The 21878-nt window shown below is 42.8% G+C and overlaps 1 protein-coding gene across 2 annotated transcripts in view; it reads left to right on the top strand.

Annotated features, from left to right (window-relative positions):
* CIP2A (cellular inhibitor of PP2A) overlaps positions 1 to 21878 on the top strand; it is a 45919-nt gene that overhangs the window by 14824 nt on the left and 9217 nt on the right. The window contains exons 5-17 of one of the 2 annotated variants that reach the window (XM_075194918.1): positions 436 to 532; positions 1467 to 1589; positions 3239 to 3384; positions 7441 to 7516; positions 8003 to 8230; positions 8897 to 9056; positions 15576 to 15714; positions 16019 to 16118; positions 16925 to 17043; positions 18596 to 18722; positions 19302 to 19376; positions 19459 to 19569; positions 21194 to 21390. In XM_075194918.1, coding sequence (XP_075051019.1) covers positions 436 to 532; positions 1467 to 1589; positions 3239 to 3384; positions 7441 to 7516; positions 8003 to 8230; positions 8897 to 9056; positions 15576 to 15714; positions 16019 to 16118; positions 16925 to 17043; positions 18596 to 18722; positions 19302 to 19376; positions 19459 to 19569; positions 21194 to 21390 — 1698 coding nt within the window. Of the gene's footprint in view, positions 1 to 435; positions 533 to 1466; positions 1590 to 3238; positions 3385 to 7440; positions 7517 to 8002; positions 8231 to 8896; positions 9057 to 15575; positions 15715 to 16018; positions 16119 to 16924; positions 17044 to 18595; positions 18783 to 19301; positions 19377 to 19458; positions 19570 to 21193; positions 21391 to 21878 lie in introns of both variants that reach the window. The other variant, XM_075194916.1, reaches the window with a different exon arrangement.

Below are 21878 nucleotides of genomic sequence, written 5' to 3'. Positions count from 1 at the left end.
GTGCAAGTGCAAACTGATTTTGTTGTGTGTGTGTGTGTGTTTGGTTTGTTTGTTTTTTTTTATATATTTTCTTCTAAAGTCAGCATTTTTTAATTGGTTGTGGGACATAACACCACAGAAAAATATACACATGGAGATTTGATTGCATCAAAAATATCATCAGAAGATGACACTTTATATTGCTTGCTCATTTTTTTTATATTTGTATCTGGCAAAAGCCAAAAATCACTGGTGAATTTTCAGATTTTGTACATGCAGACAAAAAAGTTAGGTGGTAATTTTAATCACTTTTTGAATTTTTATTTTCACTATATGCACCAACAAGTGACCAATTAGATTAAAAAAAAACAAAAAAAAACATTTTAGTGCTATTGCGGATGGCATAAAGATTTAAACACAATACAAGGTGACACTGTTTCATATTATTTCTTCTAGTCAGTCATCTGAAGATGAGCTAACTATGCCATGTCTTGGCCTCCTGGCAAATCTTTGTCGGCACAATCTTTCTGTACAGACGCATATAAAGTCTTTGGTAAGAATAAATGTTTATTTAACAGCAATATTTTTCATTTGAGTTTAGCTCTCATGTGAAGTCATTAATTACATTTTGTTATGAGTACATGCTCTCATATTGTTACTGGATGTCTGTTTAATTGCAACTTACAATAATTTAGTTGTCCACACCTATATGAATCCAATTTAAGTTATCTGTTATGCTTTAATGTAACTTTGTTACTAGAAAAAAAATCTTCCAGATATTGCTGCTACTTGTCTTCATGATCCCTATTTTATGGTTTATTAAACTACAAATGAAAGCTGTAATACATATAAGGATGTGCAAAATTATTGTTACATTACTTAAAACTGCAGTGAAGGGTTCTTTAAACATTCTGTACGTATAATTACAAGAGCTCTTTCTCGGTTAGGCTTAGGAGGTATGAATTCCTGATATTGAGCTTTGGTCTTTGTTGTGTGTGTGCTTCCATCTAGAGCTCTGGGAATCTTTTCACACAAAGACAAGACATATATCATATTTTTGGGGACCATGAGATTTTTCTTTTTCTTTTTTTTAAAGCACCTAATGATCTGTTTCTTATGGCCTGAATTGGAGGTAGCATCTAATAAGATGTTGTCTTACACTACTTAATATCTACCTGCTTTCCCCCTCTCCTAAACCTTGTTTTAATTATGTAAAACATTCCAGTGGGGTGGGGGGTGCTGGTTCATTCATAATGTTTTCGGAAAATCGCTAGGATGCATTCAGCAGTAAAAGCTGCTTCCTATTGCATGATGTTTTGTTTGTTGGTAACAGCAATGGTTTTAGAGTCAGTAGAGACAAATGGGGGGAAATTTAATTTTATTATTTTGGGCAACAAGAATCGATACACTGGTGCATATTTTGTTACATTTGCAGACTTGTATTCGTGCAATAATTTGTTACTGATTTGTGTTCTGCTTTCCTACAGAACAATGTTAAAGCATTCTACCGCACATTGATTAGTTTCTTGGCACACAGCAGTTTGACCGTGGTTGTTTTTGCACTCTCAGTGTTGGCAAGTGTAACATTAAATGAAGAAGTTGGTGACAAGGTGAGATTTTAGTTTAATATTGTACTCCAATGTGGGGTGCTTTTATATGGGAGTGTTTGTGTATGTATGTATGTATGTGTGTGTATATATTTCTATTTACAGTGGTTCTTTTTATAAACTGATGGTTACTTGTATCTATCGGGCTCACTTGAGCTCCACTGCTGCTTAGAAGTTTGGCTTGAAGCCTATTTGTGAAATTGCTGATAGTATGACCCACAAATAGATTGCAACGAAAGCTGTCTCTGTACAGTACTAGAGTATACTTAACTCTTCTAGCAAGAGAGTTATAGATCTGCAAACTGTCAAGAAATAGTAAGGCTTATTTACTAAATATGGGAAAATCTCACATACGAGATATGCACATACGAGATATGCTGTACACTTAGCAGCCAGATAGTTGTGTGCATCAGTCTGGTCTAAATTAGCTAATGAAATTAATGTCTGATTATTTGATATGTACTTCCACTTTTTGTCCTTTAGCTATACTACAGTGATTTAGACTTTGCTTATACATGTAGATCGCAACAGTTAGAAAATGAGTGATGGCATTGGTCTTTCTGTCTGACTCGAGTTTATTTTTTTTAATCATCCTAATGTTTGCATAAATAATAGAATATGGGGATCTTGAAGAAGCAAATGAACAAAACAATATGTTACAGTATCAAATAATTGATCTCATACTGGAAAAACAAATTTGAACAGAACATTTAAGTATCATCCACACCAACACTGGGGAGAACAGTAAAAAAAAAAAAATGACTGAAATGTAATACACAATTTGGTTTTGGCAGCAATGCATCTTTACCACATTTTCCATGCATGTTTCATGCATAGTGTTTCTGCCAGTTCAGTTGCAATGCTAACATTTTATAAAGCATTGGTGGAAATTTATTTTTATTATATTTTTACTTGATCAGGCATTAGAGGATGAAAAGTGCATTAACAGCTGATAGGTGTGAATAAGTCCTTTACGTGGTATTTTAATCCATAACTGAATACATTTTCATTCAAATGTAAGTTTCTTTTCAGACAGTAGCTATTAGACTCTATAGATTGTCACTGAAAATATGTAGGACTAGGTGCTGATGATAGCAGAACAGTATGTCATTTCTTGCTTTGACCTTCAGCCAGTGCTGTGATCTGAGTGCTGCTAAGTGTGTGCTGGCTGCAGACAGCTGTCATGGCAAGGTCAAGTACCTCTCTATATCTTCTGTTTGCTGTTTCTATCATAGGTTTTAAGCTTCTCAAAATTGATCAATTTTGTTTTGTCACCACAACACTGTACACAAGCATTCCATTGGGAAAAGTCGGAGACTAAATGCTTCTGTGACAGTAATGTCATACAAATCTATGTAACGGTTGGAAAGTATACATTCATGACAAAGGATCCAAATCTGGCCTGCACATGGGATGTATTTAGCTTTTCATACACCTAAATAGTTGTCCACAGTGAGCCTTCCAAATGATTTGAAATTATTTATATACACAAAAGATACAATCAAATAAAAATTTTTTACAGTGCAGGTAAACGGATCTCCTAACCACCATGTTAAATGTTAAACATATGTTGATTTATATTCGATCACATTAAAAAAATGTTGTTTACTTGTTCATGAACTGTTTTTTGTTTTTGTTTGGGTTTTTTTAAGCTTTTTCATTCCAGGAATATCCATCAGACATTCCAGTTAATATTTAACATTCTTGTAAATGGAGATGGGACATTAACAAGAAAGTATTCTGTTGACCTCCTTATGGACCTATTAAAGAATCCAAAAATTGCTGATTATCTTACAAGGTAGGGTTATAATTCCTGTATGTTTACAATATGTTGATACTTGATGACAAACTGAAATTCTACCTTGCAGTTTCCTGGAAATTACTGTTAATGTTCCTTAATATACATATTAAACATGTAATATACACTTAAACCCAGCCAGATCATAAGCATGTGATGTTTTTATTCTCTTCATTCAATCACCAATTGTGACTTAAGGTGTCTTTGGTGGAAGTCCACCTATTGAGAGTATGCTTACTTCCAATTAGAAGATAAATGGCATGTCAGCATCACTGCTTTTCCACATATATGATGCATTACTAGTGATGGTTCCGATTCTCATGGATATAGTGCAGTGGTTCCCAAACTTTTGCAGTTCGCGGCACCCTTAGAGTCTCCATAATTTTTTAAGGCACCCCTCCAAAATAATTACAGAGCAGTCCTGTTTTAGAAGTAGTTGGGTCAAAAAATTGTAATAAGTATTTAGGTCAGGACAGAAATGCTTATTTAGTTGTATGCAAAAATGCCCCCTCTGCATCCAGACACTCTGCCCCCACTGCATCCAGACACTCTGCCCTTTCTCACGCTGCCCCCTCTGCCCTCTCTCATGCTGTCCCCCCTCCTCTGCCCTCTCTCATGCTGTCCCCCCTCCTCTGCCACGCTGTCCCCCCTCCTCTGCCCTCTGTCACGCTGTCCCCCTCCACTGCCCCTGCCCCTCCTCCTCTGCCCACTGTCCCCCTCCTCTGCCCGCTGTCACAGCTCATCTGCCACGCTGTCCCCCTCCTCTGCCCTCTGTCACGCTGTCCCAGCTCCTCTGCCCTCTGTCACGCTGTCCCAGCTCCTCTGTCACGCTGTCCCAGCTCCTCTTCCACGCTGTCCCAGCTCCTCTTCCACGCTGTCCCAGCTCCTCTTCCACGCTGTCCCAGCTCCTCTTCCACGCTGTCCCAGCTCCTCTTCCACGCTGTCCCAGCTCCTCTGCCCTCTGTCACGCTGTCCCAGCTCCTCTGCCCTCTGTCACGCTGTCCCAGCTCCTCTGCCCTCTGTCACGCTGTCCCAGCTCCTCTGCCCTCTGTCACGCTGTCCCAGCTCCTCTGCCCTCTGTCACGCTGTCCCAGCTCCTCTGCCCTCTGTCACGCTGTCCCAGCTCCTCTGCCCTCTGTCACGCTGTCCCAGCTCCTCTGCCCTCTGTCACGCTGTCCCAGCTCCTCTGCCCTCTGTCACGCTGTCCCAGCTCCTCTTCCACGCTGTTCTCCTCCTCTGCCCTCTGTCCCAGCTCCTCTTCCACGCTGTCCTCCTCCTCTGCCCTCTGTCCCAGCTCCTCTGCCACGCTGTCCCCCTCCTGTCACGCTGTCCCTCTCCTCTGTCCCCCTCCTGTCACGCTGTCCCTCTCCTCTGTCCCCCTCCTGTCACGCTGTCCCTCTCCTCTGTCCCCCTCCTGTCACGCTGTCCCTCTCCTCTGTCCCCCTCCTGTCACGCTGTCCCTCTCCTCTGTCCCCCTCCTGTCACGCTGTCCCTCTCCTCTGTCCCCCTCCTGTCACGCTGTCCCTCTCCTCTGTCCCCCTCCTGTCACGCTGTCCCTCTCCTCTGTCCCCCTCCTGTCACGCTGTCACTCTCCTCTGTCCCCCTCCTGTCACGCTGTCACTCTCCTCTGTCCCCCTCCTGTCACGCTGTCCCTGTCCTCTGTCCCCCTCCTGTCACGCTGTCACTCTCCTCTGTCCCCCTCCTGTCACGCTGTCACTCTCCTCTGTCCCCCTCCTGTCACGCTGTCACTCTCCTCTGTCCCCCTCCTGTCACGCTGTCACTCTCCTCTGTCCCCCTCCTGTCACGCTGTCACTCTCCTCTGTCCCCCTCCTGTCACGCTGTCACTCTCCTCTGTCCCCCTCCTGTCACGCTGTCACTCTCCTCTGTCACGCTGTCACTCTCCTCTGTCACGCTGTCACTCTCCTCTGTCACGCTGTCACTCTCCTCTGTCACGCTGTCACTCTCCTCTGTCACGCTGTCCGTGTCCCCCTCCTGTCACGCTGTCCGTGTCCCCCTCCTGTCACGCTGTCCGTGTCCCCCTCCTGTCACGCTGTCCGTGTCCCCCTCCTGTCACGCTGTCCGTGTCCCCCTCCTGTCACGCTGTCCGTGTCCCCCTCCTGTCACGCTGTCCGTGTCCCCCTCCTGTCACGCTGTCCGTGTCCCCCTCCTGTCACGCTGTCCCTCTCCTCTGTCCCCCTCCTGTCACGCTGTCCCTCTCCTCTGTCCCCCTCCTGTCACGCTGTCCCTCTCCTCTGTCCTCCTCCTGTCACGCTGTCCCTCTCCTCTGTCCCCCTCCTGTCACGCTGTCCCTCTCCTCTGTCCCCCTCCTGTCACGCTGTCCCTCTCCTCTGTCCTCCTCCTGTCACGCTGTCCCTCTCCTCTGTCCCCCTCCTGTCACGCTGTCCCTCTCCTCTGTCCCCCTCCTGTCACGCTGTCCCTCTCCTCTGTCCCCCTCCTGTCACGCTGTCCCTCTCCTCTGTCCTCCTCCTGTCACGCTGTCCCTCTCCTCTGTCCCCCTCCTGTCACGCTGTCCCTCTCCTCTGTCCCCCTCCTGTCACGCTGTCCCTCTCCTCTGTCCCCCTCTTGTCACGCTGTCCCTCTCCTCTGTCCCCCTCCTGTCACGCTGTCTCTCTCCTCTGTCCCCCTCCTGTCACGCTGTCCCCTTCCTGTCACGCTGTCCCTCTCCTCTGTCCCCCTCCTGTCACGCTGTCCCTCTCCTCTGTCCCCCTTCTGTCACGCTGTCACTCTTCTCTGTCCCCCTCCTGTCACGCTGTCACTCTTCTCTGTCCCCCTCCTGTCACGCTGTCACTCTTCTCTGTCCCCCTCCTGTCACGCTGTCCCTCTCCTCTGTCTCCCTCCTGTCACTCTACTCTGCCCTCTCTTCCGCGCGCCAGGCATAAAACAAACAAACAGAAACACATACCAATCCGCCGGGCGCCGGGACCCAGCATCCTCCTCTCTCACGCAGCCTGTCACTGATATGACAAGCTGCGTGAGAGAGGATGATGCTGGGTCCCGGCTCCTGGTGGATTGGTATGTGTTTCTGTTTGTTTGGTTTTTTTTGTCTGGCGCGCGGCACCCCTGGGAGCCGCGGCGCACAGTTTGGGAACCGCCGATATAGTGCATTAAACAGAAAAAGAGGCATGTAGTGTATTACCTCAAATATGTAATAGTAAAAAAACAAACACATAAAATCAAATGGGACATGTAAAAAGTCTCTCAATGTACATCAGTAACATTAGCCCTCTACCAGAGCTTGCAGATGTTCAAAGTTCTTAGCAGGTTCTTTTTGTGGGCCCCAAGACCAGCTATGAAGTAAGGTGTGCCGTAGTCTTTTGATGATGGCAGAGTTGCTGCCAACGTGTTCCAACCCTAAAAGGTCTTTATCGAGGCATAGCAAATGAGCCTAATATGACTATATATGAAATACAAATATATAAAACAGTACTAAAAATATAAACAGTAATAAAAATAAATAGACGTGACAATGTTTACCTTGTCACATTTCTATTTGTTTTTATTATCGCATTCACCAGCATGCTTTTTTGGTTTGTTATATAGATAGATGTGGGGACAACTGGAAAATATGTGGACTATACTCAGTTACTGTATTTTCAACTTGGAAAAGTCCCTGCAAAATTTTACAATGATTTCATTAAGTTTAGAGCAGTTTTTAAAATGGATAACAAAATTAATGGCAATGCTAAGGGCCATATTCTAGTCCGTATGATAATCTGCTGTCTATCAGATCTCCCTGCATACATGGTCCTGAATCCGTAGTTGAATTTCATTACTAGTGTACTTGAATAGCTCTAATGTCTCGGTCCAAATTACACAGATGTCTGGAGCTTGTGCTAGCAACAACTGGAATATATATGAAACATTCATTTTTATTTATTAGTAGATACTGATGACTCCTTATTTTAATCTATTTATTTTTTTAAAGAAATAAAATGTGTAATTTAAAGGAAGTATACCATCTTGATTTTTTATTTTGTTAATCGGAGATTGTGAACTGTACACTGATTTTTGTATCCATTTTTCTCTTTCCATTAGATATGAGCATTTTAATTCATGTCTTAATCAAGTGCTGGGCCTTCTACATGGCAAGGATCCTGACTCTGCTTCCAAGGTATATACAGATATATGTGTATATGCAGTATGTGTGTGTAATTATTTTATTTTCTGGCAGCTCTCGACATAAAATAGGTTTTATACATGAAATGGTACATCTTTAAAAGTGTTATTTGGCTCTAAATGTATGTATTTTAGTTCAATGCTTGAAGCATTCCTGTTATGGTAAGCCTGTAGTGCTGTGGTCAGTTGACCACTGAGCATATATACTGTAAATGTCAACACTATGTTCTTGAACGTCTAAGACGTCAGAACTTTAACACTTGTTCTAAAACTAGATAAGATGTTACAGTACTGTTATTAAATTTGCTGCAAAAATAAAAAGGCAAAATTGTGCTTTCACTACAGAAATTATAAGCTGTCACTTTTATAAATGTACCTTAATATTTTCATTTTATGAACTGCGTGCAAGCCCTTTTCAACTGCATTATATCGTCAACAGTCTTCATATCGCTTAATTGACTTGCATTCCTGTATTTTTCAGGTTTTAGAATTGTTGCTGGCTTTCAGTTTTGTCCCCAGCTTACGGCACATGCTACGACAAACTATATTAGAGCAATCTGGTATTCCTGGAACGGGGAATGGGAAGCTGGGGCCACGCACAAAGTCTCCAGAACCAGTTGTGGCGCTTGTTCATTGGTCAAGCTATGTGCTGGAAGCCCCTCAGAACTGTGCAGTATTGGCATTGGAGCTCTTCAAGGAAGTGTTTGCAGTATGTATCTGGTTGTTTTTGGTAGTGTTGCTTGTGCATAAAATGGTAAACCAGTTGGCTTGTCTAAATAAATTTAAGTAGTGGTCTAGAAGATGGAGGTAGTGGAAAAGCAATCAAATAATCAATTAGGAGTAAAATAATGAGGGGATGTTTAGTTTAATCAACCACAGATAAAGAAACTAGCTGTCATAAGGGAATGTTTTTCAACCACTGAGATGTCCTAGATCCTATCTGGTCACTGAAATAGGATCTAGGACATCTGGTCACTGAGATGTCCTAGATCCTAGCGGGTCACTGAGATGTCCTAGATGCTAGCTGGTCACTGAGATGTCCTAGATGCTAGCGGGTCACTGAGATGTCCTAGATGCTAGCGGGTCACTGAGATGTCCTAGATCCTAGCGGGTCACTGAGATGTCCTAGATCCTAGCGGGTCACTGAGATGTCCTAGATCCTAGCGGGTCACTGAGATGTCCTAGGAGAAGCATAACTAGATAATTTTATATGTAAAGCAGTCCTTGAACATTTCCTTCTTGATAATATAATTCTTGGTCATAGTAAACACTGTACTAGAGGATTTGTGTTCAGTGTTTATAGTATTTGAAGTATTACATATGAATATTTCCCCTTCAAGTGATGATGATCCCATTTAATTTCTGTATTGTTTAGGATGCCATTGACACAGGTACCAGCCAGTCAGTAGAACGCTTCATAGACCTTCTGATGCCAGTTATTCTTGAGCAACTTCTTGTTCCTGATCAGTCTTTGGATGAAGTATTGACAAAGAAGAAATGTGAAAGAATTGGGAAAGCATTGGATGTCTTGATCAATATCCTTTAACGTGGCTCATTTTAACATACTCATAGATATGTATCCTGTTCATAATAAATTTTGCAGTAACCATAAAAATTTCAAAGGTTGTAAATTATATAGTGGGTCACACACATGTAGGCATGTAATCATTTACCACTAAAGCAGTGATGCAAAACTGCAGAAACCACCAGTCAAAAATATATGCAGCTCGGTAATAAATCAACAAATCAATCAATCATACATAAGTGTATACAAACTAATGCAATTTTATTGGAGGAATTCAGGTACTTTTAATTTGTTTTAGTTTTTTGCCGATTCTGAATGATGGGGTTTTTTATTCCTTAGCAGTTTATCTGCAACTTCACTCTAAAACTTGTATCTAACTCCTGAATATGTTGTACTGATGTCATTAACAGAACAGAGTTCAATACAGTCTCCCAGTTGATTAAAGAAAACAATGCAAAAATAATACAGACTTTAATGTCAAATAAGAAAACATTCTCACTTGTAATTCCTATCACTTTAAAGTTAGTTCACATGTTTGGTATCCAAATCAGGAGATGCATCTGAATAAAAGAAGATTTTTACTCACCGTAAATTCAATTTCTCTTGCTCCACTGGGGGACACTGCGACACATTGGGGTATAGTAGTGGATATGGGAGTTCAGGCACTAAAACTAACATAATACCGGAGAGCCCGAACTACATCCAGCAATTGTAAGTCATAATCCAAGGACTCGGAAGACGTGGAAGGAGAAGGTGAACCAGGCTGGAATGCCGGAACTACAATCTCCTGATTTAAATGGAACCTAGAGATGACCTTTGGAACAAAGGGGGGGTTTTGTGCGAAGCACCACCCTATCCTCGTGGAACACCAGGAAGGGAGAAGAACAACAAAGAGTTGCCAGCTTCGACACTCTCCTAGCAGATGAAATAGCTAAGAGAAAAACCGTCTTCCAAGTTAGATGGTGTAACTCTGCCATCTGAAGAGGCTCAAATGGCGGAAGGCAAAGAGCCCCGAGCACCAAATTTAGGTCCCAGGGTTCCACTGGATGAGAAAACGGTGGTTGAATATGAAGAACCGCCTGCAAAAAGGTCTGGATCTCGTTAAGAGACGCCAGCTTTCTCTGAAAATAAATCGAGAGCGCTGACACCTGTACTTCAAGCGAACTCAAACGGAGTCCTTTATCAAGACCCTCCTGCAAGAAGTCCAACAACCTGGGCAGGCTAACCTGGATGTATGGACTCCCCGCGACTCACACCAGAGAATGTATACTTTCCAGACTCTGTGATATATGGCGGAGGAAGACTTTCTAGCTCTGATCATGGTGTTAACGACCCGAGACGAGAACCCCTTTGCCTTAAGGACTAACGATTCAATCGCCACGCCGTCAAAGCTAGCCGATTTTAAATTGTGGCAAAGACCGGGGCCCTGAACTAGAAGGTCTGGACGCAAGGGCAGACGAAACGCCGGACTCGTGGACATTTTTAGAATGTCCGAGAACCACGCCCTGTGAGGCCAATGAGGGGCTACTAAGATGGCGGGAACCCGCTCTCTCTTTAGTTTCTTCAGAACCTGCGACAGCAATGGAATTGGTGGAAACAGATACGAGTCTGAACCGCCATGGAATAGCTATGGCGTCGGAGGCGTGAGCCAGAGGGTCGCGGGATCTGGCGCAGTACAGTGGAAACCCGATGATTCAGCCTGGAAGCCATGATGTCTATTTCCGGAATTCCCCATCGTTGAACCAAGAGAGCAAAGTTCTCCTTGCACAGGGACCATTCGCCTGGATGAACTTTTTGTCTGCTCAGAAAATCGGCTTCCCAATTTTCTACGCCTGGAATGTATACGGCCGAAATCCGAGGAACATGGCTCTCTGCCCATAACATGATCTTGGCTGTTTACTGCATGGCCCTCGCGCTGCGAGTTCCTCCTTGATTGTTTATGTATGCCACGGCCGTGGCATTGTCCGATTGAATCTGAAGAGGCTTCCCTACAAGGAACCTCTGAGCCTCCATCAAGGTCCTTAGAACTGCCCTGAGCTCCAATACATTGATTGGCAGAACAACTTCCTGGGGAGACCAGAGATCCTGAAACCTTAAGGATCCCGTGACTCCTGAGGACGAGCCAACAGATCCTTGGTTTTGTGCTGGAGGGCGCTAATCTTGTCCTGAGGTAGAAAGACTCTCGTGACACTGTCGAACAGTAAACCCAGAAAGCGCATGCGCTGAGCTGGGATGAGGGAGGATTTTGGAACATTTAGGATCCACCCATGGGCTTCCAAAAACTCCATCGTGGTCTGCACCTGACAAGACAATATTTCCGCTGACGGAGCCTTCAGCGGGAGATCGTCCAGATAGGGAACTACAGTTATTCCCTTCTGTCTTAGCATGGTCGCCATGATCTTGGTGAATACTCGAGGAGCTGACGCCAGGCCAAAGGGAAGGGCCTTGAACTGAAAATGGTCCTGGCCGACCGCAAAACAAAGCAGGTGATGATGGCGACTCCATATGGGAACATAGAGATACGCATCCTTTATGTCGATGGAAGCCAGGAATTCTCCCTGTTCTATGCCCGCGATGACTGTTTTAAGGGACTCCATCTTGAACCGCTGGGCAATCACCTGTTTGTTTAGGGACCTTAGGTTCAATATAGGATGAAAAGTTCCGTCCGGTTTGGGTACCAGAAGAAGAGTGGAGTAAAACTCCTGACCTCTTTCCTGCATCGGAACTGCCGGAACAATAACACCCGACTCCTGAAGCTTTATTACCGCCTTCAGAAGAGCCTGATGTCTGAGAGGGCAACCAGGTACCGGAGATGACCGGAACCTGGGTGGGGGAGGATGGTGTAGGTCTATAATGTATCCTCTTGACACAACCCCCCGCGTCCAAGCGTCCGTCGTGGTTGACCACCACTGACGCCTGAAGCGAAGCAGACGTGCCCCCACCCCTGATACCTGAGTGGGGGCGTAGAAGTCATGCTGAGGGCTTATCACTAGGGCGTGAAGCGCCTTTTCTGGCAACACCCCTGCCTCTAGTGCTCCCTCCTCTAGGGGCTGGAGGCTGGCTCCTGGGAGTACCACTCCGGGCTCGGGAGAAGGGGCGAAAGGAACGAAACCGAGCCTGCCGAGGTCTGCGGGAACCCATGGGGAGAACAATACTTTTTCCCCCGTTGGCCGCCTCAATTACCTTCTCCAACTCCGCACCGAACAGAGGGACTCCATCAAAAGGCAAAACCTCAAACGACCTTTTGGACTCTGCGTCCGTGGTCCACGAACGTAACCATAAGGAACGTCGTGATACAATAATTAAACTGCCTATTCTGGCATTCACAGCTATTGCATCCATGGAGGCCTGACCCACATAATCCGAACTCTCCTGAATATGCTGAGCTAGGGAGAGGAGGTCTGCCCGCGGAGTGTTATTTTGAATTGCCTCAATTAACTGCTCCGCCCACATCTGAACTGCTTTATTTGCCCAAGCAATGGACATCATGGGCCTAAACAAGCTACCCGAAGCTGTATAAGCAGAACGGAGAGCGTGGTCGCACTTTTTATCCGTAGGATCTCTCAAAGACACCCGCTCTTGTGTAGGGATGGCTGAGGATGAGGATAAACGGGCAATAGGTGTGTCCACCCTAGGAGACGCCTCCCATTTAATTGAGTCTTCCGCAGGAAGAGGATAAAGACTCTTGAATCTAGCTGGCATCACAAACTGTTTCCCTGGTCTTACCCAGGCGTCCGTTACCATTTCCACCATCTGAGGAGAGGTAGGAAAGGATGTCAACTGAGACTTAGACCGTTTAAAAATGGAAAAACCTGCAGGAGGTGAAGGTTCAGGCTCTGGAAACCCTAAGGTATGTCTAAAACCTAGGATAAGGCTGTCCACATTACTGGCCGAAGCCATACTAAAGGAGTCTTCCTCCAGGGCCTCCAGCTCTAAATCCCCTTCCTCATCCGAGGAATGATCAGAAGCTAGAGAACGCACCCTAATATCATCCCTTGTGCCCCGTTTGGACCCGCGGGAGACTGAAAGCAGACGTTCCTCACTCTGAGTTGCAGAACCCTGAGATGATGTGCCTGCACTGTCTATAGGGATGCCCTGTGAGGCCTCTATACGTGGGGCCCACTGCTCTGCTGAATTTTGAGCTATGCTGAATACCTGTGTGTTCGCTGCAGTGTGTTCACGTACCTCAGCGGCTTTCAACATCGCATAGGTAAACCTTTCCATGGCGACGGCAAAGGATTTCACCCAGAGCGGCTCTTCCATGACTGCCGGTGACTGTACCGGGGCGGGACGCTCGAGTGCTGCGGTCTCGCATGCAAAGGGCATTTTTATCATGTTGTCCAGATGGAAGCTTAGCTCTACATTTGGCACAAACAAAATACATCACAGACGCTACAGAGGGTCCCTTGTCAGAGGTCCCTTTGTTAGACATTATTGCAATAATAAAAAATAAAAACTATACACACATTATATATATATATATATATATATATATATATATATATATATATATATATATATAATTAGTGTCACAGAATATATAACACCACTAATATGTCCAACAGAAGACCCCAGACAGTATTACAAGACTTGTACACCAGATCTATGTACAAGGTTACAAATTGTAATAATATTCTATTAACCTCTTTGCCAATATAAACCGTTTGCCAGTGAATGTTCAATACACATTAGTGACAATCAAATGCAGGTATATTTTTAGTCAAAAACGATACCACACAGCAGAGAGGTGCAGCTCCGTGTCTGAGCCCAAAATGGCGCCTCCGCACTGCAGGGATTGTTAGAATTTAAAAATAACCTCTCCTCAGCGCTACTCCGATCAGCCTATACTAAAGTTATGGCTGTCGGAGGCTAACGCACAACACTCAGAGTTACATGCCCAGGCAGCGTGTGCGTTTTTCCCCTCCTCACAATAATAGAGCGAAGCACTTCACAGTCCCCGCTGCTCATTGTCCCCGGGGAGGGAGGAGGGGTGCTTGCCGGCCAGTCCGTCGGCGGGGAGAGATGGATCCCTTATCTCCCCCGCGCGACCTAATTATACATTTCCCTCAAGCTGTATAACTGTATGGGCACCTAAAGCCCTAATGGCTGCCAAAAATACTAAAATATCTTTAAGCTCGTGTCTAGGGGATTGAACTGCCAGCAAGAAGGTGCAAGGAAGATATAGGGCACAGCCACTTCTTACCTTGCGCGGGGATCAGAGTGAAGGAAGTCCAGGACTGTTCACTCCCTCTTGGGATCGATCCCTGCGGGCACCCTGATAAGAAAAAATAAAATAAAAACATGTACAAATCTAACTAAACAGGGTATAGGCAGGAGCCTATACCCCAATGACCTGACTCCTAAGGCACTAAAAAAAACCTGAGTTCTCCAAGAGAGGAGGGGCATAGTATAGGAGGGAAGTAAAAGCCATAGAGTTTTAGTGCCTGAACTCCCATACCCACTACTATACCCCAATGTGTCGCAGTGTCCCCCAGGGTAGGAAAGAGAAATATTTGTTTATAGTTTTGGGGACACTATCATTGTATTAACATAATTGCCAGAAATATGGTAAAGTATATTTTTGCCTATTTTTCTTTACAGACTTTACTTTGCATAATATATATTCCAAAATACAGCAGCTAGATATCCCTAGTTATCTCAGTTGGTAGAGGGGCTTAAAATTCACTTGGACCCCTCACGTGTGTGGCCTATATTTCCACTGAAAAGTTAACTTTTACTCAACCTCCTCCACTCTAACAAGCAGAACGCCTGCGGAGTACCCCAAAACTTAATGAGAACATATACCCGCTGGCGCTGAACTGGATTTTTTTAATTTAAATAGCACAGTCTGTTTTTCTGATTCAACATAGCCATGCTAAATACAGTCAGCATTTCTGTTCAAATACTGCACTTTTTGCATTTTTCCTTTTCCCTGTTGTCAATGAGACACAGTGCCCTGCCATTGAACCACCACCGTGCTGCTTGGTGGGGTATGAGTTAACTTTTGGGTGGACATATTATTTAAGGTTTAAAGTCTTATTGCTTCATATTACAAAAATACTCAATATGCAACAAAAACAAAACTCAAATTATTCAATATACAGATTCAACTGTTCTTCCATATATGTACCATTCCTTTGAATAAGACAGTGTAGATGGCTTTTTTTTTTTTTTAGTAGGGCACTGATTGACTAATGTTGTGTGATTTGTACTATACTTTATTAAATTCTAAAATTCTATCAAATTTTCCCTGCTGTACAGATGTTTTGTAATTGTAGCCAGTGACGTTGCTGTCCCTTTACTAAATACAATTGGCAAAGTTAAGAATGCTGATAATGGTTAAGGCTGCATTCTCATGAATCCACTGTGTGTTAAGCGATGTGTACTTAAAAATTTACATGAGCTCATATATTTTGTATAACTTTTGTAAATGGAAATATGTGAACCCATAGAGAATGGGTTTTTTCCTAATTATTCAATGATTAGTATTGAATCTTTCACGGTCATACTCCTTAACTCCCATGCTTACCGCTCTGTGGTGACGACTCATTAAAGTCCCGCATTGCCAGGAAGCTTGCTGTCAACAGATGTGTTGCTCTTGTGGATTATCAGTTCACATTCAGTGTAGAGTCTAGCTTTGGCACCAAAATGGTGGATTCAGAACTCTTGTAAGTTTTACTTTGTTCTTTTTATAAACGATTGGTGTTTTGAAACTTCAAATGAGCTATAGAATCTATAAAACTTAGTTATAGTACTCTTATTAAATGTTCATTTATAAAGATATGTATGTCAACCGAAGTTAGATTTCTGTAAAGGAATGTGTTTAACATAGTAAAGGTTCATGAATTCATTTATTTTATTTATGAACCAATTTGTAAGTAAAGTTTATTTAATTTTTAATATCTCTAAAATTTATATTCGCACTGATTCAATCAAATAATGTATATTAATTATGATTATTCTTGCACAAAGCAATGTTTCTGCAGATGTTATTCTGAAGACTTTGGATCTCATGAGCAGACTAAAGCAGTTGGTAACAAATATGGAAGCTGCTTTCTATAAGATTTTGCAGGTATAGTTTGTTAACAGCATTGTATGTGTATTTTTGAGTTTTTCTATTGGAGAATTCCCAAGCAGTGCAGACATGGACAAAATATAGATCAGAGTAAACAAGGATACATTTGCAAATGTCAATATGTATGATCATTTGAAACCAATGTCATAATGGGGATGACTTCCGTTTTTAAAAAGTTTTTGCAAAAGTTAGCGCCCGTGCCTCAATCTGCCTCTGCTGTTCTATCTCTGAGCCAAGTGTCGGTAAATTTCCATATGTTGAAGAGACAGCATTACTGTCAGGCTCAAGTGTATGAAAGGCAGAATAAACAAATTTCCTGCAGGCTTTTGATGTGCACCGGACAGCCTCTGTGTTAGACATTGTTGATGTACTGATAATTGTACATATGGTATACTATGCCTCAGTGACAGTTGATTGACTAACAAATGCTATAATTTGTCCAGCTATGAGGTTTATGTGCAGACATATATTTTTGAAAACATACTTGCCAGTTACTTACCACCTTATAATGGACAGACACATCATACTTTAAGTCAAACATGTTTGTTTGTCAGCATGCTGGATTTGAATTTAAGTGTGAATACGGAGACATATTTATCATAGGACTTAATATTGCCTTATCACCACTGCTCTTTTTTTTCTTTTTTTTCTTGTAAGCGATTTGTCTTGGGCAAATGCATCATGGGAAAATGTATAGGGGTGCGTAAACTCTTAAGGTTCTTAACCATGTTTTTCAAATAAGAGCATAATTATGCTGAATTTCGTTGGTTTCATTGCACCAACAAATGTTCTTCTTTTTGTAGGACCAACGGTTGATCACACCATTGTCTTTTGCAATAACTTCTGATAACAGAGAAAGAGTTCAAGCTGGTCTTCGAATACTATTTGAAGCTGCACCATTACCAGACTTCCCTGCACTTGTGTGAGTAACTAGCATTTGCTGAACTGCACGCTACTTTCTTACTTTTTACATATTTGATTTTGAATGGTGTCTCATTTAGGTCTCCAGAGCAGAACCTAGGCACTGATTGAGGCACCTCCTCTACTGCCCTGCTTCCTGAAAGTAGGGCTTCCCATGGGTTTTACCCATAAACTGCAGATAAAAGTGACTGAGGACCTGGTGTGGGTGAGCGACAGAAGTTGCATCGCGTTGTGTGCTACCAGACTGCTCTAGGAGCTGGGCAGTCTGCAATGACAGCCCCAGTCAGTCTTCCTTAGATTGAGATGCGTCTTGCAGCGGTGAGCTCTAGTCACAGTGTCCTGGGTTGGAAACAGTGCGTGACCTCTGGTGGTCGAGGTATTGGTCAGGTGGGGGCTTCTATAGCTGTTAGCCCTGCACTTGGGCTAACATGGCAGAGGAGACCTGTCCTATAGACAGTGTCATGTTGCACTTGACCAGTAGAGGGAGGGGATTATCCCCATTAGCTGTCACCTCTTCCTTGGCAGTCTTTTTCTTACACAGCAAAGCCTGTATAAGTAAATACATTAATGGAAAATCTCAGGTAATGGATAAAAACAGACAACATGCCCCTCAGATTTTTATCCATTCCAGATGCACAACAGTTTGAGCTGGTTTCTACTATATAACTGGGAAGGGGGGCCCTGTCTTTGTGAAAACCAGCCCAGGCTGGTCAACACAGGACTTGTGCCTCTATAGGCCTCCGGTGCTTGCAGCCCTGCATTGAATAGCGCTGGCTATATTCCCGATCTACTATATTTAAACTATATAATTAAATTTAATAAGACTCTCTCAAACCATCGTTCACCACTTTATTAAATATAAAATAAAATCCTCATTCCCATTCTCATTATAGTCAAAATGGGAAATAAATACTTTCTTCCTTATTTCTGTTTTGGTCTAAATAGAAGGGGGAAAAATCCTAAAATAAAAAGGCACGGACTGCAACTATATTATCAATGCTGGGAGTACCAGGGACTCCCTCTTGCTGGCAGCAAATCACTAGCATTTTATCACATTCTTTCAGGGGTGCAGGGGTGGGGGTTCCTGGTCGTACTACAACAAGTAAAGGACAAAGATTTTATATTTAATGAACAAAGCTTTTGGGCAGTGTTGTTCAATTAATATGTATTTTAATATTCTGTGTTTGTTTTGTACTCTTTTGGTATAATGGGTAGGGGTCTTCTGTGTCCATTATTCTGAAATCACTAGTTGGAAGGTGCCAGGCGTCCCAATCTTGTTCATTACCTTGGTATCCTAGTTTCTGGGAAGAGCATAGCACCCTTTGAAGGGTGGGGCACACATGCTGGAAACACCATTGAAACTAGACTGCCATTGAAATTAATAAAAAAAAGCTCAGAAAACGTCTATAAAACATTGTTGACACATTAATTTGCCAAACAGTGATTTTATTTAAAATGCGAGTGTTTGGGCAATTAATGTATTTAGAAATCTTATCTTTGATTACCCCGTCCCGCCACATTTTTATGTTGAGTCTATTTTTTCTGTATTTCAGGCTTGGAGAGAGTATTGCTGCTAACAATGCATACATACAGCAAGAAACAGACCATCCATCAAAAAGATTTGGAATGCAAGTTCTTGCAAACACCTGTAAATCACCACAGACCTCCAAAATACCAAATGTAGATATAACCTCCTCAAATATCCAGGATCTCATACAAAAGCTACAATCGGGAATGGAGGTAAAGTAAAAGGAAGACAGACACAAGTTCAAACTAGCTACAAACAAGAAGTTCTTATTGGGCATGGTCACCACTGCTTATAAAGTGCCAATACCATGTGAATTAGATATGCATATCTTGATTCCATACACATTACCTCCATTTTACGATTGTAAAAATATAATGGCTGAAATGTTATTTATTTTATTATTTTTGTAAATCTCTGTACAATTTTACATGCCAAGAGGCCTCAGTTTACCTGGAGCTGACCGCATATGCCACAGCTTCCAGAGTCGGCACTGATTAAGTAAACTGCTAGCAAGGCAGACACTAGATGGGGCCATATTTGGTGCCAAGTCTAATGTTCAGTGTCATGTCTGGTGCCAAGTATTTCCAGAGCATTTTATTTTTTATGTGTATGGGGACCTCTGTTGTGGCTGACCTGTGCCCCTCACCCAAACCATTGGCCTTGTTTAAGGAAATGTGTTTGGACTCTTATCCCATTAATTTTGTTTTTCATTTTATTTATTTTTATTGCAGTTGAAAGAACAAGTCCATGATTTAAGGATTTCTGATATCATGGATGTTTATGAGCAAAAATTATCTGCGCTAGCGGTGAGTACTGACTTTTATGCATTCCCTTACTCAGAAACATATTGGCGCAGTGTAATTATTCTGCTGTTGACTTTTTTTGCAGTCCAAAGAAAGTCGGTTGCAGGATTTGTTGGAAGCAAAAGCATTGGCCCTTGCTCAAGCAGACAGACTGATTGCACAGTACCGCTGTCAAAGGGCACAAGCTGAAGCAGAGGTGAGAGTGATACATTGCAGAGGTAAATCTGCTTGCATTGTACAGCAGTGCTAATAAAATGTCAGTTTAACATTTCACTTGCTCTTTATTATTAAATATCATAATGCAGCAATAGACACCGATCAGCCAAAACCTTAAAAAGACCTGTCTAATATTGTGTATCTGGCCCCAAGATGTTAGCAGCAGATTCTTTAAGTCCTGTAAGTTGCGAGGTGGGGCCTCCTTGGCTTGGACTTGTTTTTCCACCAGAAATTCTCGGGCGGATAGAGGTCTGGAAAATTTGGAAGCCAAGTCAAGACCGTGATCTCTGTCATGTTCCTCAAACCACTCTTGAACAATTTTTGCAGTGTGGCAGAGTGCATTATCCTGCTGAAAGATGCCACTGCCATCAGCGAATACCGTTGCAATGAAGGGGTGTACTTGGTCTGCACCAATGTTTAGGTAGGTGGTACGTGTCAAAGTAACACCCACGTGAACGCCAGGACCAAAGATTTCCCAGCAGAAAATTGCCCAGAGCATCACACTGCCTCCGCCAGCTTGCCTCCTTCCCATAGTGCATCCTGGTGTCATCTCTTCCCCAGGTAAACGACACTTACGCACTCGGCCAACTACATAATGTAAGAGAAAATGTGATTCATCTGACAGATCACCACCTTTCATTGATCCACGGTCCAGTTCTGGCACTGATGTTCCCATGGTAGGTATTTTCGGCTGTGGACAGGGGTCAGCATGGACACTCTAACCAGTCTGTGGCTACGCAGCCCCATACACAGCAAGCTGCAATGCACTGTGGTGTTCTGACACCATTCTATCCTAGCCAGCAACTTGTGCTACAGTAGCTCTTCTGTGGCGTTGGACCGGACTGGCTAGCCTACACTTTCCATGCACATGAATGAAACTTGGATGCCCATGACCCTGTCGCTGGTTCACCGGTTGTCCTTCCTAGGACCACTTTTGGTAGGTACTAACCACTGCATACCGGGCAGGAACACCCCACAAGACCTGTAGATTTGAAGATGCTCTGACCGAGACGTCTAGCCATCAAGATTTGACCTTTGTCAAAGTTGCTCAGATCCTTACTCTTGCCCATTTTTCCTGCTTCCAAAACATGAACTGATTGTTCACTTGCTGCCTAATATATCTCACCCCTTGACATGTGCCATTGTAGCTAGATAATTTCTGCTATTTCCTTCACTTGTCAGTGGTTTTAATGTTGTGACTGATCGGTGTACTCATTGAGTATAGTTCGCTTACGACATAGTATTCACTAAGAGTTAGTGGCCATGATACGTTTTATTTGCGCAAGTAATTATTTTGACATTTCAAACTGATTTTTACTGGTAATAATTTTATTTAAACAATTGATAATGGATAGAAAAAAATAAAAGGATATTTTGAATTTATTGTAAGATTATTTACACCCAACTTAACAATTTTGTTGAACATGTGTATGTCAAAATACAGAAAGCCTAACAATTAAATATTCTTTCCAATATCTGTATACTTTTTTGTAAGCGTTTTATTTGTACAGTGTTCTTGATCTTAGGAAATGTTTAGGTCTAATAGAACTGGGAGTGGTTTCTGAATTTAAGTATATGAATTATGTATGTATTTAATATTGCAGGCGAGAAAGCTTGCTACAATGCTAAAGGACACAGAAAGAAAGAATGAGGAGCTGAGCTTACTTCTAAAGTCTCAGCAGCTTGAGTCAGAACGAGCAAAGAGTGACATTGAGCAGTTATTCCAGCACAGCAAGAAGCTGCAGGCAGTTGCTGAAGAGCATGAGATGCTAAAGGTCTCCTACGCCGACCATCTTATGAAGTAAGGAATCACGCGTCTGTAATTCTATGATTTATTTGAAAAATGTCATATTTCCATATTTTGCCGGAGTTTATAATGGTATGCTAGTAAAATGTTTATTTGATAATATCTATAGGTTGGATGGAGGATTTTTATTAGATGCTCATATTTGGCGCCAGTTGTATTGTATCAGAGCTAGTAGGTGAACATTGTGCAGTATGTTTAACATCTTTTGTAATATCCTTCTATTTGATTTCTGTTCCAGATTTGTAGAATCAGTCTGATTTTTATTAGCTGTGAGACGTCAGAAAATTTAGTATGGTCTTACAGAATGAATTCTTTTTTTCTTTTTTTTTTTTTTTTTTTATAAGAGTTTCTAATTAGAGTGTGTTCGAGAACCTGGTCCTAAAATGTTGAGAAACACCTCTGGTTTTCTGTATGAGAAGAAACTGGTGAGAAATGTGCTGTGCACTTTGATTCGGTACATGTACATGACATTCATAAGTGTC

The sequence above is a fragment of the Mixophyes fleayi genome, chromosome 2 (genome assembly GCF_038048845.1).
Source record: "Mixophyes fleayi isolate aMixFle1 chromosome 2, aMixFle1.hap1, whole genome shotgun sequence".
NCBI classification, from domain to species: domain Eukaryota; kingdom Metazoa; phylum Chordata; class Amphibia; order Anura; family Limnodynastidae; genus Mixophyes; species Mixophyes fleayi.
This window is presented reverse-complemented; position numbering and strand designations above follow the sequence as displayed.